At 36.5% G+C, this 20,248-nt stretch overlaps 1 protein-coding gene across 3 annotated transcripts; it reads left to right on the forward strand.

Moving 5' to 3' along the window:
• The first annotated feature begins 7,851 nt into the window (after positions 1 to 7,851).
• LOC142528400 (ATP-dependent helicase BRM-like) lies at positions 7,852 to 20,248 on the forward strand. 3 transcript variants are annotated; one of them, XM_075633447.1, is made up of 14 exons: positions 7,852 to 8,655; positions 10,085 to 11,368; positions 11,475 to 12,821; positions 13,792 to 13,904; positions 14,061 to 14,148; positions 14,279 to 14,365; positions 14,575 to 14,667; positions 14,746 to 14,829; positions 14,918 to 15,121; positions 15,852 to 16,094; positions 16,165 to 17,715; positions 17,801 to 18,322; positions 18,490 to 18,741; positions 19,373 to 20,248. In XM_075633447.1, exons 1-14 carry the CDS (start codon positions 8,530 to 8,532, stop codon positions 20,018 to 20,020), a joined length of 6,642 nt encoding a protein of 2,213 aa, XP_075489562.1. In that variant the 5' UTR covers positions 7,852 to 8,529; the 3' UTR covers positions 20,021 to 20,248. The 3 variants fall into 3 exon arrangements, with proteins under 3 accessions (XP_075489562.1, XP_075489573.1, XP_075489568.1); XM_075633458.1 differs by having other exon boundaries at positions 11,496 to 12,821; XM_075633453.1 differs by having other exon boundaries at positions 10,094 to 11,368.

Genomic DNA, 20,248 nt, shown 5'->3' on the forward strand with positions numbered 1-20,248 from the left:
GATATGCAAGGATAAAAAAACAAGGATACGATGGCTCCAACAATTTCTAAAGAATAAAATTAGAAAAAGATAGGTGTATCTTAATTTAAGAGTAGGTTTTTTTTGAGCTGATCTCACGAATATTTATCTGTGAGATGGGTCGATCCTATCGATATTCACAATAAAAAATAATATGTTTTTATGGATGACCAAAATAAGAGATCCATCTCATAAAATACGATTTGTGAAATCGTCTCACATAATTTTTTACCCTAATTCAGGAGATGTAAATGGTGTGGCCATGAGGTTAATAGATTAATTCATTTTTTATTTATTAAATTAAATGAATAATTCAAAATTTAATTTTGGTTAGCAATTATATCATGAATTAGCGTAAAACATTGAATAATTAGTGTATCTAATCTAATATCTTAAAATTGACTCGATCCCATCATTATTGATTTTATGAAACTTGATCATAATTCTGTTATCGCATCTGTTGTATTGATTATAGTTATTTGAATATGATTCTATCATAAATTATCATTAGTTTATCATTTATTAGGTTGTTACTTGCTTTGGGGAGCATTTATATATCGTGATGAATTTGAAATCATCACAATACATAAAAAACAACGGTTGAAGATTTGAAATTCATTATTAAGTGAGTACTAAAAAAATTATTGTAAAAAAAAGTATATATTAAAAAAATATGTTATTAATGTTGAAAATTAATATTTAAAATGTGTGTATTGAATATTTGAATGTTAGAATATTTGAATGTTGAAAATAAGAGTTGTAAATATTGAAAATTAGTGTGTGATGATGTAGGTAATGATGTATTTTATTTTTGGATTATTTGTAAAGAAATTCTATAAATAGGCTCACCATTTGTGAAGAAATTCACAATTGAGTAGAGAGAAAAATATTATAAAGTGTGTAGTTTGGTAAAATTTGAGAGTTTGAGATTTTTACTTTTTACCATAAATTTTTACTTTTTCACAACACGTTATCAGCACGAAACTCTAAAAGTCCTTCATACTTTTCCAGGCTCCAAACAGAAGAAAAAGGTAACAAAAGTAATAATATTTATTTTACTGTTATTTATTTATTGTGTATATATTTAATATATAATATAATGTTATTATTAGAAATAATAAAAATAAATTTTTCAAAAACTTGTTATAAATCCTGGGAGGATGTTAAGACGACATCTCACACTCCCGGTAAGGGATACGACAAGTATAAAAGCCTATAAGGTTTTTAAACAAAATAACTTATGACACCTCATTACAATAATGTGATATTATATACATAATTATTTAAACATGACTAATATTATATACACCATATTATTACCATAAAATTACACAAATACATATTGTACACCAACGGTCATAAACGGTAACAAAACGGCTAGTTTTTGCCCTATAAATATGATCTCACAAACTCTTTCAATCACTCCAACTTTCTCCTATTCTCTAAAAATTATTCTTCATCAAATTTTCGAAGAAAAAAAAAGATGGCTGTCTCAAGGTTATTTTTAATTATTTTGGTTATCATACTCACGAGTCTTTTATTTATCGGAGAATATCCTCCTCGTGTGTTTTCTTTATTTTTACAAATGCTTGTAATTGTTGTTTATCCATTACTTTGTATTGCAATATTCATTAACTAATAAAATGCACCGTAATTTTTTAGTACCACCATGTCAAATTTGACAAAGCTCGAATTTGTTGCGCTCGACATCACGGGAAAAAATTATATGCCATGGACTCTCGATGTAGAAATGCATCTTGAGTCATTGGGTCTAAGCGAGACCATTAAAGAAAATGGTATATCTTCATCACAAGAAAAAGCAAAAGCTATAATATTTTTGCGTCGACATCTCGATGAAGGTTTAAAATGTGAATATCTCATCGAAAAAGATCACATGGCTCTTTGGAAAGGATTGAAAAAAAGATTTGAACATATAAGGGAAGTTATACTTCCGACCGCCCGTGATGAATGGAATATGTTAAGATTCCAAGATTTTAAGAAAGTCAGTGATTACAATTGAGCGATGTATCGAATAATCTCGCAGCTAAAATTTTGTGGACATGAGGTCACAGAATCGAAAATGCTTGAAAAAACATTTTCCACGTTTCATGCATCAAATATTACTCTACAGCAACAATATAGAGTGCGTGGATTTGCGAGATATTCTGAACTCATCGCCTGTCTTCTTGTGGCGGAAAAGAACAATGAGCTATTAATGAGAAATCATCAGTCCCGACCCACTGGATCAACAGCATTTTCAGAAGTAAATGCTGTGAGTAAAAATGAATTTAAACCTGTAAACCAAAATCAAATTCAAATACAAGGTTTTGGTCGAGGTCGAGGTCGAGGTCGAGGACGTGGTCGTGGTCGTGGACGTGGAATTGGCCGTGGTCGTGGTCGAGGCCGTGGTTTTGAAAACAATAGAGATAGTTATTTTTATAACTCATCTCAAAAGGGCGTCACGAACCACCCACAGAAAAGGCATAATGAGAACATGAGTGTTAATGAAAATCACTCGAAAAGATTTGAAAGTTCTTGTTTCAGATGCGGCACTCCAGGACATTGGTCTCGTATTTGTCGAGCCCCTGAGCACCTTTGCAAGCTCTATAAAGAATCGATAAAGGGGAAAGAAAAAGAGACCAAGTTCACTGAACGCAGTGACCGTTTGAGTGATTCAACTCATTTTGATGCTGCTGATTTTATGAATGATTTCTCTGGAAATGATCAATATGTTGGTGGGATAGAAATGAACAATATTGATGCTACTGATTTTCTCAATGATTTCTCTGAGAATGAACAATATAATGGTAGAATATAAATGTACAATAATCTATTTTTCATGTATTCATATAATAATGTTTTATTGTACAATTATGATACGTGTTATATTTACATATGTATTGTCAGTAATCTTATTTCATTGCATATTTTTTTTGAAGTTCAAATATGGAAAATGCTATGAGCAAAGCTGAAGTTTGCATACCCGATAGTGGTACAACGCACACTATACTCCGAGATAAAAGATATTTCTTGGAACTAAAATCAACAAAAACAACGGTGAATACAATATCAGGTCCTGTAGACTTGATTGAAGGATGTGGTAAAAACACAATTTTTGTTACCTAATGGTACAAAATTTTTTATCAATGATGCTTTATATTCACCACAATCGAAAAGAAATTTGTTGAGTTTTAATGATATATATTCCCATGGGTATGATACTCAAACAATGAATGAAAGGAATGAGAAATATATGTGCCTTATCACATATAAATCAGGAAAGAAATATGTGATTGAAAAACTACCAATGCTCCCTACTGGATTGCATTATACACATATAAGTCCCATTGAATCAAACATGGTAGTAGACAATTCTTCAATATTAACCAATTGGCATGATCGATTAGGACATCCTGGTTCAACAATGATGCGAAGAATTATAGAAAATACACATGGTCATTCACTGAAAGACCAGAAGATCTTTCAGAATAATAAGTTTCAATGTAAAGCATGTTCTCTTGGAAAACTTATTATAAGACCATCGCCAGCCAAAATCCAAACTGAATCACCAATGTTTCTTGAACGTATTCAGGTTGATATTTGTGGACCAATCCATCCACCATGTGGACCATTCAGATACTTTATGATATTAATTGATGCCTCCAGCAGATGGTCACATGTATGTTTATTGTTAACTCGAAATGTTGCATTTGCAAGATTACTTGCTCAAATAATAAAATTGAGGAATCAATTTCCCGATTATACAATCAAGAAAATTAGACTTGATAATGCTGGTGAATTTACTTCCCAGACTTTCAATGATTATTGTATGTCTATGGGAATCATTGTTGAGCATCTTGTTGCTCATGTACATACACAGAATGGATTGGCTGAATCATTGATTAAACGTCTGCAAATGATTGCTAGACCAATGATTATGAAAACAAAGCTCCCTATTTCTATATGGGGACATGCAATTTTACATGCTGCTTCATTAATTCGCATCAGACCAAGTGCATATCATAAATACTCCCCATTGCAGCTTGCATTTGGTAAAGAACCAGACATTTCTCATCTGAGAATTTTTTGGATGTATGGTGTATGTGCCTATTGCACCACCACAACGAAAGAAAATGGGACCTCAAAGAAAGGTTGGAATTTATATCGGTTATGATAATCCATCAATCATTCGATATCTTGAACCTCAGACAGCCGACGTGTTCACAGCACGTTTTGCTGATTGTCATTTTAATGAGGAAATCTTCCCAATGTTAGGGGGAGAACAAAAACATACCGAAAAAGAAATTACATGGTATGTATCATCATTGTTACATCTGGATCCAAGAACAAAACAATGTGAAAAAGATGTACAGCAAATTGTGCAATTGCAAAGAATAGCAAATCAAATACCAGATGCATTTGCAGACACAAAAGGGGTAACTAAATCATATATACATGCTGCAAATGCCCCTGCTCGAATTGAAATTCCGAAGAAACAAATTGAAAATACTCATGATGTCATTAAACGCCTGAAGCGTGGAAGGCCAGTCGGTTCCAAGAATAAAAATCCTCGAAAAAGAAAATTCATAGAGAAACACGATGATCACAAAATAAAGAATGATGTTCCTGAAGAAACACTTGATGATCACAAAATAGAGAATGGTGTTTCTGAAGAAACACATGATGATGAAAATGTTCTGTCAGAACCACAAACTGACGGGAATCATGAAATCTTTATCAATTATATTAATACTGGAAAAATATGGAACCGAAAAGATATAGAAGAAATTGATGATATATTTTCTTATAATGTGGCAATCGACATCATAAATGATAATGAAGATTATGAACCAAAATCTTTTGGTGAATGTAAAAATCGGCAGGATTGGATAAAATGGAAAGAAGCCATCCAGGTTGAATTGGATTCGTTAAATAAACGTAATTTTTTTGGACCTATAGTCCTTACACCTGAAGGTGTAAAACCTGTTGGATACAAATGAGTTTTTATTCGAAAGCGAAATGAGAAAAATGAAATAGTAAGATATAAAGCTCGACTTGTTGCACAAGGTTTTTCTCAAAGGCCTGGAATTGATTATGAAGAAACGTATTCTCCCGTGATGGATGGAATTACGTTTCTGTATTTGATTAGCTTGGCGGTATCTGAAAATTTAGAAATGCGTCTTATGGATGTTGTTACAGCTTACTTATATGGATCACTTGATAGTAATATATATATGAAAATCCCTGAAGGATTTAAGATGCCTGAAGCACGAAGTTCAAAACCCAGAGAATGTTATTTTGTGAAATTACAAAGATCATTATATGGGTTAAAGCAATCCGGTCGAATGTGGTATAATCGACTAAGTGATCATTGATGAAAAAGGGATATGTAAATAATTCAATATGCCCTTGTGTTTTCATTAAGAAAACAACATCCGGATGCGTAATTATTGTTGTATATGTTGATGATTTAAACATCATTGGTACGAATAAGGAAATTCAAGAAGTTGTGTCATACTTGAATGAAGAATTTGAAATGAAGGATCTTGGAAAAACCAAGTATTGTTTGGGTTTACAAATTGAACAAAAAGAATGTGGAATGTTTGTTCACCAGACAAATTATACAGAAAAGATCCTTAAACGTTTTAATATGGATAAATCAAATCCTTTAAGTACTCCAATGGTTGTTAGATCATTAAACATAGAAAATGATCCATTCCGTCCATGTGAAGATGATGAAGATATTCTTGGTCCAGAAGTACCATATCTAAGTGCTATCGGTGCCCTTATGTATCTTACAAATTGTACAAGGCCTGATATATCTTTTGCCGTAAATTTGTTGGCAAGATTTAGCACATTTCCAACAAAGATTGCCAACAAAGAGACACTGGAACGGAATTAAACATATATTCCGTTATCTACGAGGAACGACAGACTTGTGACTTTTATATTCAAAAGATGCTAATCCAAGTATAATTGGTTATGCCGATGCTGGATACTTATCTGATCCACACAAGGCACGTTCTCAAACTGGATATGTATTTACTCGTGGAGGCACTGCAATTTCTTGGCGTTCACAGAAACAAACGCTCGTAACAACTTCATCAAATCATGCCGAGATTATTGCACTACATGAAGCAAGCCGTGAATGTGTGTGGTTAAAATCAATGACCCTACATATCCAAATCTCATGCGGATTATCATTCGATGAGAAGCCTGTGATACTATATGAAGATAATGCTACATGTGTTGCTCAAATGAAAGAAGGATACATAAAAAGCGACATAACTAAACATATTCTTCCTAAGTTCTTCGCATTCACCAAGGAGCTTGAGAAGAATAAATGTATTGATGTTCGTCACATTCAATCAAGTGAAAACTCAGCAGATCTCTTCACAAAGGTACTTCCTACGACAATATTCAGAAAGCATATATATAATATTGAGATGCGCAATCTACGAAATTTGTGAAGAATTTTTCGTGTCAACATGATGGGGAGTTTACGTGACTGCACTCTTTTTCCCTTACTATGGTTTTTATCCCAATGGGTTTTTCCTAGTAAGGTTTTTAACGAGGCAGTATAAAAACACGTAATGAAGACAATCATTATGATCATCATCACAAGGGGGAGTGTTGAAAATTAATATTTAAAATGTGTGTATTGAATATTTGAATGTTGAAAATAAGAGTTGTAAATATTGAAAATTAGTGTGTGATGATGTAGGTAATGATGTATTTTATTTTTGGATTATTTGTAAAGAAATTCTATAAATAGACTCACCATTTGTGAAGAAATTCACAATTGAGTAGAGAGAAAAATATTATAAAGTGTGTAGTTTGGTAAATTTTGAGAGTTTGAGATTTTTACTTTTTACCATAAATTTTTACTTTTTCACAACAATTAAGTGAATTTACTTAAATGAACTAATAAATTTGTTATTATAATATATCGATCCAAATACAATTTAAGCAGATAAGAGAAATAGTGAACAACGATTATCCACTAAAACCTCTTACATTAAATTTCCCCCCTACTCTTCAATTGTCAATAAAATAAATTAGTTCTGGTATGCAATAAATATATTTGTTTAGATAAAATATCGATTTAAAATTGAGTTTGGAATTAAATTTTTTTATTCGAATGATATTCACCCTCCAAACCAATATACTTTCCGTGTAAATCTCATTGAAAAATAGTAAAAACTTATGTGAGACAGTCATACGGGTCGTATTTTGTGAGACAAATATCTTATTTGAGTCATTAATGAAAAAATATTACTTTTTTATGCTAAGAGTATTATTTTTTATTGTGAATATCAGTAGGGTTGACCCGTCTCACAGATAAAGATTCGTGAGACCGTCTCACAAGAGGCATACTCTTAGAAAATATGTTAGAGTTGGCATTTATGTAATGAGTAAGTTTCTTATGAGATGGTCTCACGAATCTTTATCTGTGAGACGGATCAACCCTACCGATATTCACAATAAAAAGTAATACTCTTAGCATAAAAAGTAATACTTTTTCACGGATGACCCAAATAAGAGATCCGTCTCACAAAATACGATCCGTGAGACTGTCTCACACAAGTTTTTGCCTTATGTAAATGTAGCATACCATCATACATACAAAAAAATCATCATACCATCATACATACAAAAAATTAATAAAATTCAGAAACTTAAATATTTTAATTTTGTATACAAAATAACATCACAACATAATTATAATTTCAATTAAATAAAAATGGATACGATACGGGTCGGGTTGATAGGTTACCCGGTCATTAACACTGGTTAGCACAAACAAGAGTTGATTAAAATAACCAAAAAAATTAACTTCGCTGCTGTAGGCACATAAAACCCTCGGCCCAGATATTGCAAATCGCGTGAAAAATTCTTAGCACACAGACAAGCACCTACACTGAGTGAGAGAGAGTGCAATCTTCCGACAGGTTCGGGTGAATCGCCGGCCATCAGATCGATCTGCACCTAGGTCCCACCATTTTGAGCCAAGAATCCCTCTTTCTTCGCTATAAAAATTCAATTCTTTGCAACCCATTCTAATTTATAATTGCTCACGTATGCCTTTATATGTATGCGTGGGGCATTGGGGGTCTGTGGATTTTAAACGGGTCAGAGTTTGTGAAAATGACGGCGTTTTAACTGTACTCTTGGGGTAATAATTGGATTTTATGGGATGTTACGCATGTCTGTTTGTGTGAATTCTTGAGGGGAATCGAGAGTGGACTGAAATCTGGAGCTTGGCGAAGCGCTGGTTTTTGTGGGGTTTTCTTGGAGGTTACATTGTCTTGGGTCTACGTGATTTCAATCAGTGACCTGCTTCTACTGTTGAGGGTTTTCATTTCGTAAAAGTTGTTAATGTTGCTCACAGGCGGGGTCTGAATTTCTGGCAGCGAAGACGACTCTTGACTCTACCATAGCTTCAATTGTGTTTTTGTTTTTTGTTCATTTTAATTTTTTTGGGTGGTTGGGCTTGTTTTAATATATTTCATGCAATCTGGCGGTGGGCCCCAGCAAGGCGGCGGCGGACATGGACGGATCACTGCCCCTTCAGCCTCTGCTTCGCTATCCTCGTCTTCATCTGCCGCATTTGATCACCAGCAGCAACAAAGACAGGTGGGAATTCTAAAGTGACTTTTTTCTTGGCGTTTGAGAATTAAGTTGTTTGAATTTTTGTTTTTGTTTTTTGTTTTGCCCCCATTTTCATAATCATCATCGTCGTCGTTATTTTTGTTCTTCCTTTTTGTTCAAATTGCGTGCATCAGCAATTATATGGGTAATTGATAAACAATGTGTCGCAGTTCCTCTCACAGATGATTCATGGCCCAAAGTTGACAGATGTATGTGATTTGATTTTTGCGTGAAATTAATTATTGAAAAAAGATGAAAAATTTATGGATCATAATCATTGCAATAATTGTTCGTAGGACAAATTCAGGGTGGTTGTTTTTCTCTGTCATTTCATCTTAGAATGTATTTGCTATTTGATGTGTTTCTGAATTTCAAAAGTGGCACCCATTTGTTGCTGAATGCTCTATGTTTTTTTCTGCTCTCACCATTTTTGTTATTTCTTGTCATGCATTTGGTTTTTGGTCAAAGTTCTGAATTATCACATATAGCTGTTCCTTGTGGATTATATTTTTCCAGTAAACTTCATTTCTTCTGAGTCGCGAACTAATGTCCCTTGAAAACAAAGTTTATCCCCTTGGGAAGTGGGAGAAGGGTAGAGATAAAAGGCATGTTAGCTGCATTGGATCCAATCAACTTGACATCACTTATTATTCCCCTCATACCATTTAGTTTTCAGATGAACTCATCTGAATAAGTATTATTAAAACTACCCTTCAAAATTTGAAGTTTCAATCCCTTCTGCAACTGTCTGCTAGAATATTGTTGTAATATACTAGTATCCCACTCCGTGTACTCTGTCTGTAACATTGGTTTTTCCTGTTAATGGACCAACTTTGCAATCTGCACCAAACTAATTGCTCAAAAGTTCTGCATGTTGGAATATTGGAATTCTAGAGTCTGCGGAGTTGAAGACCTTTTATTCTAATATTTAAGTTTCTCCATATAGTATAATTGATTTGCCTCACAAACTTTTGACCCAAATGATACGTAATTCATTTTTGATCAAGTGTCTTAACCCTAAATTGCAAGTTTATGCATTGCATTTTCCCATCATATATTTTTTTATGTATCTATTGTGCGATAAATTGCTATGCGATTTAGAACTGAAATTTCATGTGGAGGATGTAGAAGAAACGCCTTGTGGTTAGATGGATGCGGAGATGCATTGATTAATTCTTTGGCACCAGTTGAGTGAATGGATCCAATGTGGCGCCTTCTTAGCTGTTCGCAGTTTTATTTTTTCTGATTGAATACGTGTTTGTTTTTTACTGCTTGAATGGTAGCTTCTCTTTTTATCAAACTATTTCCTTATAAATGATTTAGCTGCGATTACAAGCAATATATGGTTTAGACTTCTTATTGAAATTAAGTGTATTGTAATCACTCCCTTGTCCTTTCTGAATGTAATTCTCAGTCATTGCAGCAACAATTTTTGAGGAGAACCGAAGGGAATACTGCCCTTTTAGCCTACCAAGCTGGCAATATTAATGGGGCCCTTGCTGGAGCAAATGTTTTGGCATCTGGATCCATGCAATTACCTCAGCAATCCAGGAAGTTAATTGATCCGGGCCAACATCATGCCCCTCCTAATATTCAAGACCAGGGTCACAATAGGATTCAAGGTGCTGAACAACAGATGTTGAATCCTTTCCAACATACTTACTTGCAACATGCCTTTCAGGCTGCACAACCGAAATCAACGTTAGGGATGCAATCCCAGCAGCAGATGAAACCAGGGATATCTTTTCCTCTTGTCAAAGATGAAGATACGCGGATGAAAAATTTGATCCAAGTTGGGAATATGTCTCCGGCATCCACCTCCAAAAAATCATCTGAGCAGGTCGTTGACGGTGAGAAACCAGCAGATCATAATCAGCGGTCCATATCAAGCGAACCAAGATCTAGTTATCCTGCACGTCTTGGTCAAACTATGTCATCAGCATCCATGCTGGGGCCACATACCCAGCAAAATATCATGAAAATGACTAACAACCCCATGGCTGCACAAATGCAAGCCTTGCAGTCTTTGGCGCGAGAGCACAATATTGATCTGTCTAATCCTGCAAATGCAAATGTGATAGCTCAACTAATTCCCCTAATGCAATCCAGAATGGTTGCTCAGCAAAAAGCAAATGACAGCAATATCAGTATTCAGTCTTCATCTTTTTCAAAACCTAACAGTACTTCAATGCAAGTTGCAAGAGAAAGTTCACCCCATGCTAATTCCTCGAGCGATGTATCTGGGCAGTCTGGATCTTCAAAAGTTAGGCAGGTTTTGTCTAGTAGTATGGGTGTGACTTCTAGTGCTGCTCTGGTTGACAATTCTAGCAACCTATCACTGCAGCAGTTCTCTGCGCATGTTAAAGATAACCAACTGACTCCTAGACAACCAAATATTGTTGGAAGTGGAATGCCCCTATTTCATCCCATGCAATCACCTGGGAATTCAAGCCAAGGTGTTGAAAGTTTAATGCTTGCGAAAGCTTCATCCATTTCAGAAGCTTCTCAGGCCCAGTATGCCAGGAAAACTAATCAATCTCCCCGACAATCTGTAAATCCATCTAGTGATGGGGAGGTGGGCAATTTGTCAACACCTGCTGGTGGACCATTTCCCCAGATGCGACAATCACATGTTGGATTTACAAAGCAGCAACTGCACGTACTTAAAGCACAAATACTTGCATTTAGGCGTCTGAAGGTCAGGGGAGTTTGATCCTACACACTGTAGAATTTTGCAATATTTATCATTTTCTTTTCTCATATAATTGTTTTGAATTTTTTTAACATGACCTAACATTCCACAGGCTTTTTCCTTTGCCCTGCAGAAAGGAGATTCAACTCTGCCACGTGAATTGCTCCAAGCTGTTTCCCCTCCACCACTTGATTTAAAGATACAGCAGGTATTGCCCCCTCCTGGGACTGCTAGCAAGGATAAGTCAACTGGAGAGTGTGTAGATGAGCATGTAAAATCTATGGAGTCAACTCAAAAAGTGCCTCAGGTTGTGGCTTTGGCTGCTGGAGCAGGTAAAGTGAAGGAGGAAGTTCTGAGAGATGTCAAGGCAACTTCTTCGGCTGCTAATACGCAAAGCACTACGCCTGAAACAAAGGAATCAAGATCTGTGGTTCCTCGTGGGAAAGAAGAACATCAAGATGAAGGATCTTCAGGGAAGTTGGAACATGGGACTGATCTTGGAACACAGACACCTCCTATTAGGAGTGATGTTACTGTAGATAGGGATAAAGCAGTTGCTTCGAAGCCAGTTGTTTCAGAAACAATTCAAGTTAAGAAACCTATTCAAGCAAGCAATGCAACTCAACCCAAGGATACTGGTTCAACTAGAAAGTATCATGGCCCTTTGTTTGATTTCCCAGTGTTTACTAGGAAACATGACACACTTGGGTCATCTATGATGAACAATAATAATAATCTCGTTCTAGCTTATGATATTAAAGATCTTTTCTCCGAGGAAGGTGGAGAGATTTGTAAAAGGAGAAGGGCAGAAAAAATAGGAAAGATTGAAAAATTACTATCTGTAAACTTGGAGAGGAAGAAGTTTAAACCTGATCTTGTTATACGGCTACAAATTGAATCAAAAAAACTTCAGCTTGTAGATCTTCAGGCACGGTTGAGGGATGAGATTGAGCAACAACAAATAGAGATAATGACAATGCCTGATAGACCATATCGGAAATTTGTTCGACTATGCGAGCGTCAACGGCTAGAGCTAAACAGGCAATCTCAGGCTAGTCAGAAGGCAGTTAGAGAAAAGCAACTGAAATCCATATTTCAGTGGCGCAAGAAGCTTCTTGAGGCACACTGGATCATCCGCGACGCTCGAATTGCTCGCAATAGGGGAGTTCACAAGTATCATGAAAAAATGCTAAGGGAGTTTTCTAAGAGGAAAGATGATGGCCGTGATAAAAGGATGGAAGCACTGAAAAATAATGATGTGGAAAGATATAGGGAGATGTTGTTGGAACAACAAACTAACATCAACGGCGAGGCTGCAGAAAGATATGCTGTTCTGTCGTCATTCCTGACTCAAACTGAAGAATATCTTCACAAATTAGGAAGTAAAATAACAGCAGCTAAAAATCTTCAGGAGGTTGAGGAGGCAGGCAGTTCCGCCGTCGCCGCAGCACGTGCACAGGCACTATCTCTATCTCTATCTCTATCTCTATCTCTATCTCTATCTCAATCTCAGACACACACACACGCACGCACACACAGACACACACTTGCATGTACGCATGCCTCACACACATGGCCAATAGCACTCAGAGCACACTAACAAACCTTTGTTTCTGAAGGATGTATTGAATCTTTGGTAATGCTTTCGGCCTAGGTATCATGTTGTTCAAGTATACGAATCTCTTGTCAAATTGTCTTTGTTTAACTAAGGAGACAACAATGATTTCTACTTGATAATTTGATGCTCTTACCGGTAGTACCTATAAGAAATGAGTTGAATGCTGAAAACACCCGATGTTTACATCTGAATTTTAAAAGAATCGAATTTAAATGACCTTCTTCAGCTCTTGGATTTCAACGAGAAGGATTCTTATTTTCGTACTATTTTGTTTAAAAGCTGATGCTGCGGTTTGGTCTGTTCTTATGTTTGATGTGCTTATTTTGGCGTTTTTCATTACTAAAGGCGTGGATTTGAGAGGACAAAAATTCTTCTATCCGGTCCCGTTTCCATTTTTGGATATCGTGTTTCTCGTCAAATATCAAAGATGCTTTGAAATAATGACGACTTTGAGTGTTTAGTCCAGGTATGTTGGTCTGGTGAAATGAGTGTATTCTTAAAATCTGTCACACGTGAAGAAAATTGGCTTGTCAACCGAGTTTTTCATTCAAATCATGCAACTTGCAAGTTGCATTGATTTTTCTTGTATAAAGGTTAATTTAATTTTGGATTTCAGTAGGAGAAATATGAGGTGTCGTATGTCTGCATGGATTGTCTAATTATCTAGCCTTTTCCCTTTTTAAAAAATAACTCTCTTAGGGTCTATTTTTTATTCTGACGATTTTATTGATTTATTAATGGTTAACTTTTTCAACTTATTTGAAATTGCGATACTTTTTTATTGTCATTTGTACCATTTTCTGGACTGAAGGGTCTCTCGGAGGAAGAAGTAAGAGCTGCTGCTGCCTGTGCTAGAGAAGAAGTGATGATAAGGAATCGATTCACTGAGATGAATGCACCAAAAGAAAATACATCCGTTAACAAGTAAGGCTTTTGTTAGATTTCTGATATGCACAATACAATGTATTGTTTTATCTAATCTAATCCCACATAGTGGTTCAATAATTAGGCTAAGATAATATTAATCATACAGCACTTATTCTTCGTTTTAATGCCTATTAAGCTATTGTTTTCTACCAGGTATTACAATCTCGCACATGCTGTTAGTGAAAGGGTCACTAGGCAGCCCTCGATGTTACGTGCTGGAACATTACGTGACTATCAGCTTGTTAGTTACCCTTTCTATGCCAATACAATTCCTTGATGACATTTGGCTGCTCAGTATTGCAGTTGACTATTCGCTTTTAGATCAATATTGGGAAGTGATCTGTTTTTTCTTCTCAAACTCAAATATGCAGGTTGGTTTGCAGTGGATGTTATCTTTGTACAACAACAAATTAAATGGAATCTTGGCCGACGAGATGGGTCTTGGGAAGACCGTTCAGGTGAATTACTTTAATATTTGTTGGTTTAGAAGATTTGGTGCTAGTGCCTTCAAGAGAAGGTGACATTTGTTTTGCACATAATTTCTTGCCCGATTGTTGGAGCTCTTGTATGTTCTCTCTTTCCCCCATTATTTAGTAAGCAGCCATCCAATTGATTGGGAAGCTTATGGGTGATGATTAGAGATTCATTTCTATTTTTACTTATACAGGTCATGTCCTTGATTGCATATTTAATGGAGTTTAAAGGAAACTATGGTCCACATCTTATCATTGTTCCTAATGCTGTTCTGGTGAACTGGAAGGTTGTGCTACTTTTGATGTTCCATTTAAATGCTTACGAGTAGTTTTCCATAACATGCCTAATTTAGTTATAATTCCAGAGTGAATTCCACATTTGGCTTCCAACTGTCTCCTGCATATTTTATGTTGGTGGAAAAGATCAAAGGGCAAAATTGTTTTCTCAAGTAAGGCAAATATTGTATGTTCCTTTTAAATTAGCTTGATAGGATGCTTTCTGTTTAACCGACTTCCATATTTTTATCTGCTATGTAGGAAGTCTTAGCGGTGAAGTTTAATGTCCTTGTGACAACCTATGAGTTCATTATGTATGATCGGTCAAAACTTTCAAAAGTTGATTGGAAGTATATTATAATTGATGAAGCACAACGAATGAAGGACAGAGAGTCAGTTCTAGCTCGTGATCTTGATAGATATCGATGCCAAAGGCGCTTGCTTCTCACTGGAACACCATTGCAGGTTTACTTCCTCTTTTAGTGAGTTTCCCTGTTTGTGGGCAAGAATGAAGTAGTCTTTGAATTTAGTATAACTTCGAATGAAAACCCTCACTGAATTTTAAACATGTGTTTGGATGATTTTCAAAAGATTAGAGCCTGTCGTTCTTCTTCCTTACATTTGTTGATCGTGGATTGACATTGCACCAATGATTGCTTCCGATCTTGGTGCTATACAATACATATTTAGTCCAATACAGTACTGAAGGGACTGTATAATTTTAATGTTCTCCAAATGCTCCTAGATTTAGTTAAAACACTCAACTGAGTCTGACAATGTTTTCTTGTCTCTTTTGTTCCTGTCAAAAGTCAAAATTTAATAACTGTTGCTATATCTTCTCAATCTCCACTTCGATGTTTATAGACCAACCAGTCATCATTCTGAGATGGAGGGGTTTCTGAAGTTTTAAAATCCATTGATCTTCATAATTACTGAGAAGTTCGAGTTACTGGACTAAGTGTTTTCTTTGCACTAAGAATGCCAATATAGCCAACCGCAATTATCTTAAATATACTCCAGTATTGAGGATGTCAAGCACACAAACCAATACATGAACCTTGCTAACACCTCACGAAAGTGATGTGGATTCCATCCCTTGGAATGAGAATAAATATATTTGGGGTTCTAATTTTCCTTCCTCATATTTTTTTTTAGATAGAAGTTCCATGTATTTTTTACTCCTCTCTGTATGCAGAATGATCTTAAAGAACTATGGTCCCTTTTAAACCTATTGCTCCCAGAAGTATTTGATAATAGAAAAGCTTTTCACGATTGGTTTTCACAACCATTTCAAAAAGAAGGTCCTACACACAATGCTGAGGATGACTGGCTTGAGACTGAGAAGAAGGTGATAGTTATCCATAGACTTCATCAAATTTTAGAGCCATTTATGCTTAGGCGTCGTGTTGAAGATGTGGAAGGATCACTGCCTCCCAAGGTATTCCCCTTTTAGTTATATCAGTATTTTGGGACATCGGTTTTTACTGATTGTAATTTGAAAAATGCAGGTTTCCATTGTCCTGAAATGCAGAATGTCTTCCATTCAGAGTGTCATATATGACTGGATCAAATCCACTGGTACTCTAAGAGTTGACCCAGAAGATGAAAAGCTCAAAGTTCAGAAGAATCCAATTTATCAGCCAAAAGTTTACAAGACCTTAAATAACAGATGCATGGAGCTAAGGAAATCATGCAATCACCCTTCACTCAACTATCCATATTTTAGTGATTTTTCAAAGGATTTTCTTGTGAGATCATGCGGAAAATTGTGGGTTCTGGATAGAGTGTTAATTAAGCTTCATCGAACTGGCCATAGGGTATTGCTATTTAGCACCATGACCAAACTGCTCGACATAGTGGAGGAATATTTGCAATGGAGAAGGCTTGTTTTCAGACGAATCGACGGGACAACTAGTTTGGAAGATCGTGAGAGTGCTATTATGGACTTCAATAGACCTGATACTGATTGTTTTATATTCTTACTCAGCATTCGTGCTGCTGGACGAGGTTTGAATCTTCAATCTGCTGACACTGTCATCATATATGATCCTGATCCAAACCCAAAAAATGAGGAACAGGCTGTTGCTCGGGCACACCGAATTGGGCAGACTAGGGAGGTAAAAGTCATTTATATGGAAGCTGTGGTAGACAAAATACCAAGCCATCAGAAAGAAGATGAGATCAGGAGTGAAGGTGCAGTTGATTCTGATGACGACCTTGCTGGGAAGGATCGTTATGTGGGTTCTATTGAGAGCCTCATTCGGAATAACATCCAACAATATAAGATTGACATGGCTGATGAGGTTATAAATGCTGGTCGTTTTGACCAAAGGACTACACATGAAGAGAGACGCCTGACCTTAGAAACCTTGTTGCATGATGAAGAGAGATACCAAGAAACTGTACATGATGTTCCTTCTCTTCATGAAGTTAATCGGATGATTTCCAGAAGTGATGCGGAAGTAGAGCTCTTTGATCAAATGGACGAGGAACTTGACTGGGCAGAAGATATGACTCGGTATGATCAAGTTCCAAAATGGCTTCGAGCAAGTACTAAAGAAGTAAATACCACAATTTCTAATTTATCCAAGAAGTCATCAAAGAATGTCTTCTATGGAGGAGGTGTGGGTTTAGAATCCAGTGACATCGTTCATGAGACCGAGAGAAAGAGGGGGCGTCCCAAGAGGAAAGTTCCTATTTACACTGAATTGGATGACGAAGAAGAAGAATTTTCTGAAGCTAGTTCGGAGGATAGGAATCGATATTCTGTACAAGGAGTAGGAGAAACTGGGGATTTTGAAGATGATGAATCTACTGGGGCTCCACGACTTAATAACGAGCAGTCAGAAGAAGAAAGCCCTGTTTCTGCTGATGGATACCAATCCCAAAGAGCTTTGGAAAGCATCAGAAACAACCATGTACTTGATGAAGCAGGTTCATCTGGATCTTCTTCACACAGTCAAAGGTTATTAAGGATGGTTTCTCCTTCCGCGTCTTCTCAGAAATTTGGATCACTTTCTGCTTTAGATGACAGGTCCAACTCCCGTTCGAAGAAGTCGGTATGTCGTATAACATTCTTACTGGTCTCGTAATGCTATATTCTTGAATCTGTTGAGTTTTCTGATGTGCTTTTATCTCTACCAGGTAGATGAATTAGAAGAAGGGGAAATTGCTGCATCTGGTGATTCTCATATTGACCACCAGCAATCTGGTAGCTGGATTCAAGATCGTGATGAAGGTGAAGATGAACAGGTCTTGCAGCCCAAAATTAAACGAAAACGAAGTATTCGGTATCGTTCAAGGCCTGCAGATAGATTAGGAGAGAAATATATTAAGAAGTCATCCCTTCGCCATGAGAATCGTTCTCAATTGCAATTTCAGGTGGAAGGTAGAAATGCATTCCAGGAAAGGGATGAATGTGCACATAATGTTGGAGAACCTAGCTCATTGAAAACTGACAAAAATGATTTATCCATGAAGAACAGGAGTAGTTTACCCTCCAGGAAAACATCTATAGCTAATTTGCATGGTTCTATGAAATCTGGTGCGGTTAATTATGTATCTACTCCAGATTATACTCGGGAACAACCAAGGGAAAAATGGGACAATAAATTGAAAAGGCCTACTGGTAGTGTCTATAAAATGTCTGAGGTCATCCAGAGAAAGGTAAACCTAATCTTCATTATGCTATACTTGAGTTGAGTTGGGAAGATATCTGACACGTTTTCTTGCAGCTCTCTTTTTGTGTCTCCACAGGGGAATGCTTTTGTCATTTTTCCATCTCTTTCCTTTTGTGTGTTCAAGTAAGGTTTTCTCATATTTCTGTTTTGCAGTGCAAGAATGTCATCAGTAAGCTCCAGAGAAGAATAGATAAAGAAGGTCATCAAATAATACCCTTGCTAACTGAACTTTGGAAAAGAATTGAGAAGTCCAATCCTGTGGCTGGGGCAGGGAATAACCTTTTGGACTTTAGAAGGATCGACCTTCGTGTAGACAAATCTGAGTACAGTGGTGTCATGGAGCTTGTATCTGATGTGCAACTTGTGTTGAAGTGTGGTTTGCAGTATTATGGATTCTCTTATGAGGTAGTAATTAATTCTATCAGCAGGCAAACTTCTGTTGCTTCCTTTTCTTTTTTGTTATCCACTCCTTGTTCTGTCCAAACTTGCGTTTTTTCCTGCAACTATATTAAGCATCACAAGCAAGTATGGTGAGGTTATGAGACAAATCTCTAGTCCAAGCCTCGCCTTATCTCGGTGGCCTGGTTTTCTGGTCCTCACATGTATAAAGACACAATATATACTGTTATGATATTAGATAAATAGAATTTTCTCCCCCCGCAAAGAATTTAAAAGACAGAACATCTCACAGGAGCAAGTGGACATTGGATTTGCTTTTAACCTTGAGGATATTACTTTGGTCTAATGAATTTGTCAAGCAGAACACTCCAAATTGAGAACCTTTTCACTTACCAGAGTCTTGTTTCTTTGGTCTTTGTAGTTCCTTCGAGTTTAACTCATTCAACCATGTGACTGGGTGGATATAAGCATCCTCCAAGGAATTTTTCGGAACTTTTCATCTCTCTAGAGCAATTGAACCTATCGAGTGCAACTCAACCTGTCTATATTATTGACAGAATGGATGAATGACTACAAACTAACTTGTTTTCTGTATTATTTTGTTTGAACTAAATAAACTGATGATCCAATGCAATAGGTGAGGTCGGAAGCGAAGAAAGTACATGATCTCTTCTTTGACATCTTGAAGATAGCATTTCCAGACACTGATTTTCGAGAAGCCAGAAATTCTATGTCTTTTTCTGGTCCAATTTCGACACCAGCCAGTGCTTCAAGACAGATGCTTGCTAGTCAGACCAAGCGCCAGAAATTAGTGAAGGATGTGGATTCTGACAATGGTCATTTTCAGAAGCCACAGACTCGAGCAGCCATCCATACTATGGAGGACACCAAGACCAGAAGTTATAATACACAAAAAGAGCTTCGGCTTGGAAGTAGCAGTAGCCGCGAGCTTAGCCAACAGGATAATGCACACCCGTTTACTCATCCTGGGGACTTCGTTATCTGCAAAAAGAAGAGGAAAGACAGGGAAAAATCAGCAGTGAAGGCAGCAGGGAATAGGTCAGCAGGTCCTCTGTCACCTATTGGCCTTGGCTTTAATATTAAAAGTCCAAGCTCATTTTCTGGCACCAAAGATTTGGGATTGATGCAGCAAATTGGTGCACAACAAAGTCGAGCTGCCCTTTCTCCTCAACAAGGGAATAGTGGTGGTAGTGCTGTTGGATGGGCGAATCCTGTAAAGAGAGTGAGAACCGATGCTGGAAAGAGGCGCCCAAGCCATTTATGATGTTGGAAGAGGCGCCTGAGCCTTTTATGACCGAGAATTGCATTATGCGATTATTGCAATTGTTGTCTTTTGAACAAAGGAAAAATAGTTAATGAAATGTTTGTTATGTAATTGAGCTGCCATATACATATACAATGAATGATGGATGTGATACCTGTATAATATGCCACACTTGGCATTGATGAATTGTTCTCAGTACTCATCCAATTTAGGAGTTCTTCGTGCAAA

Source organism: Primulina tabacum, chromosome 2 (genome assembly GCF_025594145.1).
Source record: "Primulina tabacum isolate GXHZ01 chromosome 2, ASM2559414v2, whole genome shotgun sequence".
NCBI lineage: Eukaryota > Viridiplantae > Streptophyta > Magnoliopsida > Lamiales > Gesneriaceae > Primulina > Primulina tabacum.

Excerpts from the sequence above, each read along its gene's own strand:
- LOC142528400 (XM_075633447.1), top strand. The coding sequence starts at position 8,530 with ATGCAATCTGGCGGTGGGCCCCAGCAAGGCGGCGGCGGACATGGACGG. Across the intron at positions 14,830-14,917 it reads GGGCAAAATTGTTTTCTCAA|GAAGTCTTAGCGGTGAAGTT; the intron begins GTAAGGCAAATA and ends TCTGCTATGTAG. Across the intron at positions 18,323-18,489 it reads CTGAGGTCATCCAGAGAAAG|TGCAAGAATGTCATCAGTAA; the intron begins GTAAACCTAATC and ends TCTGTTTTGCAG.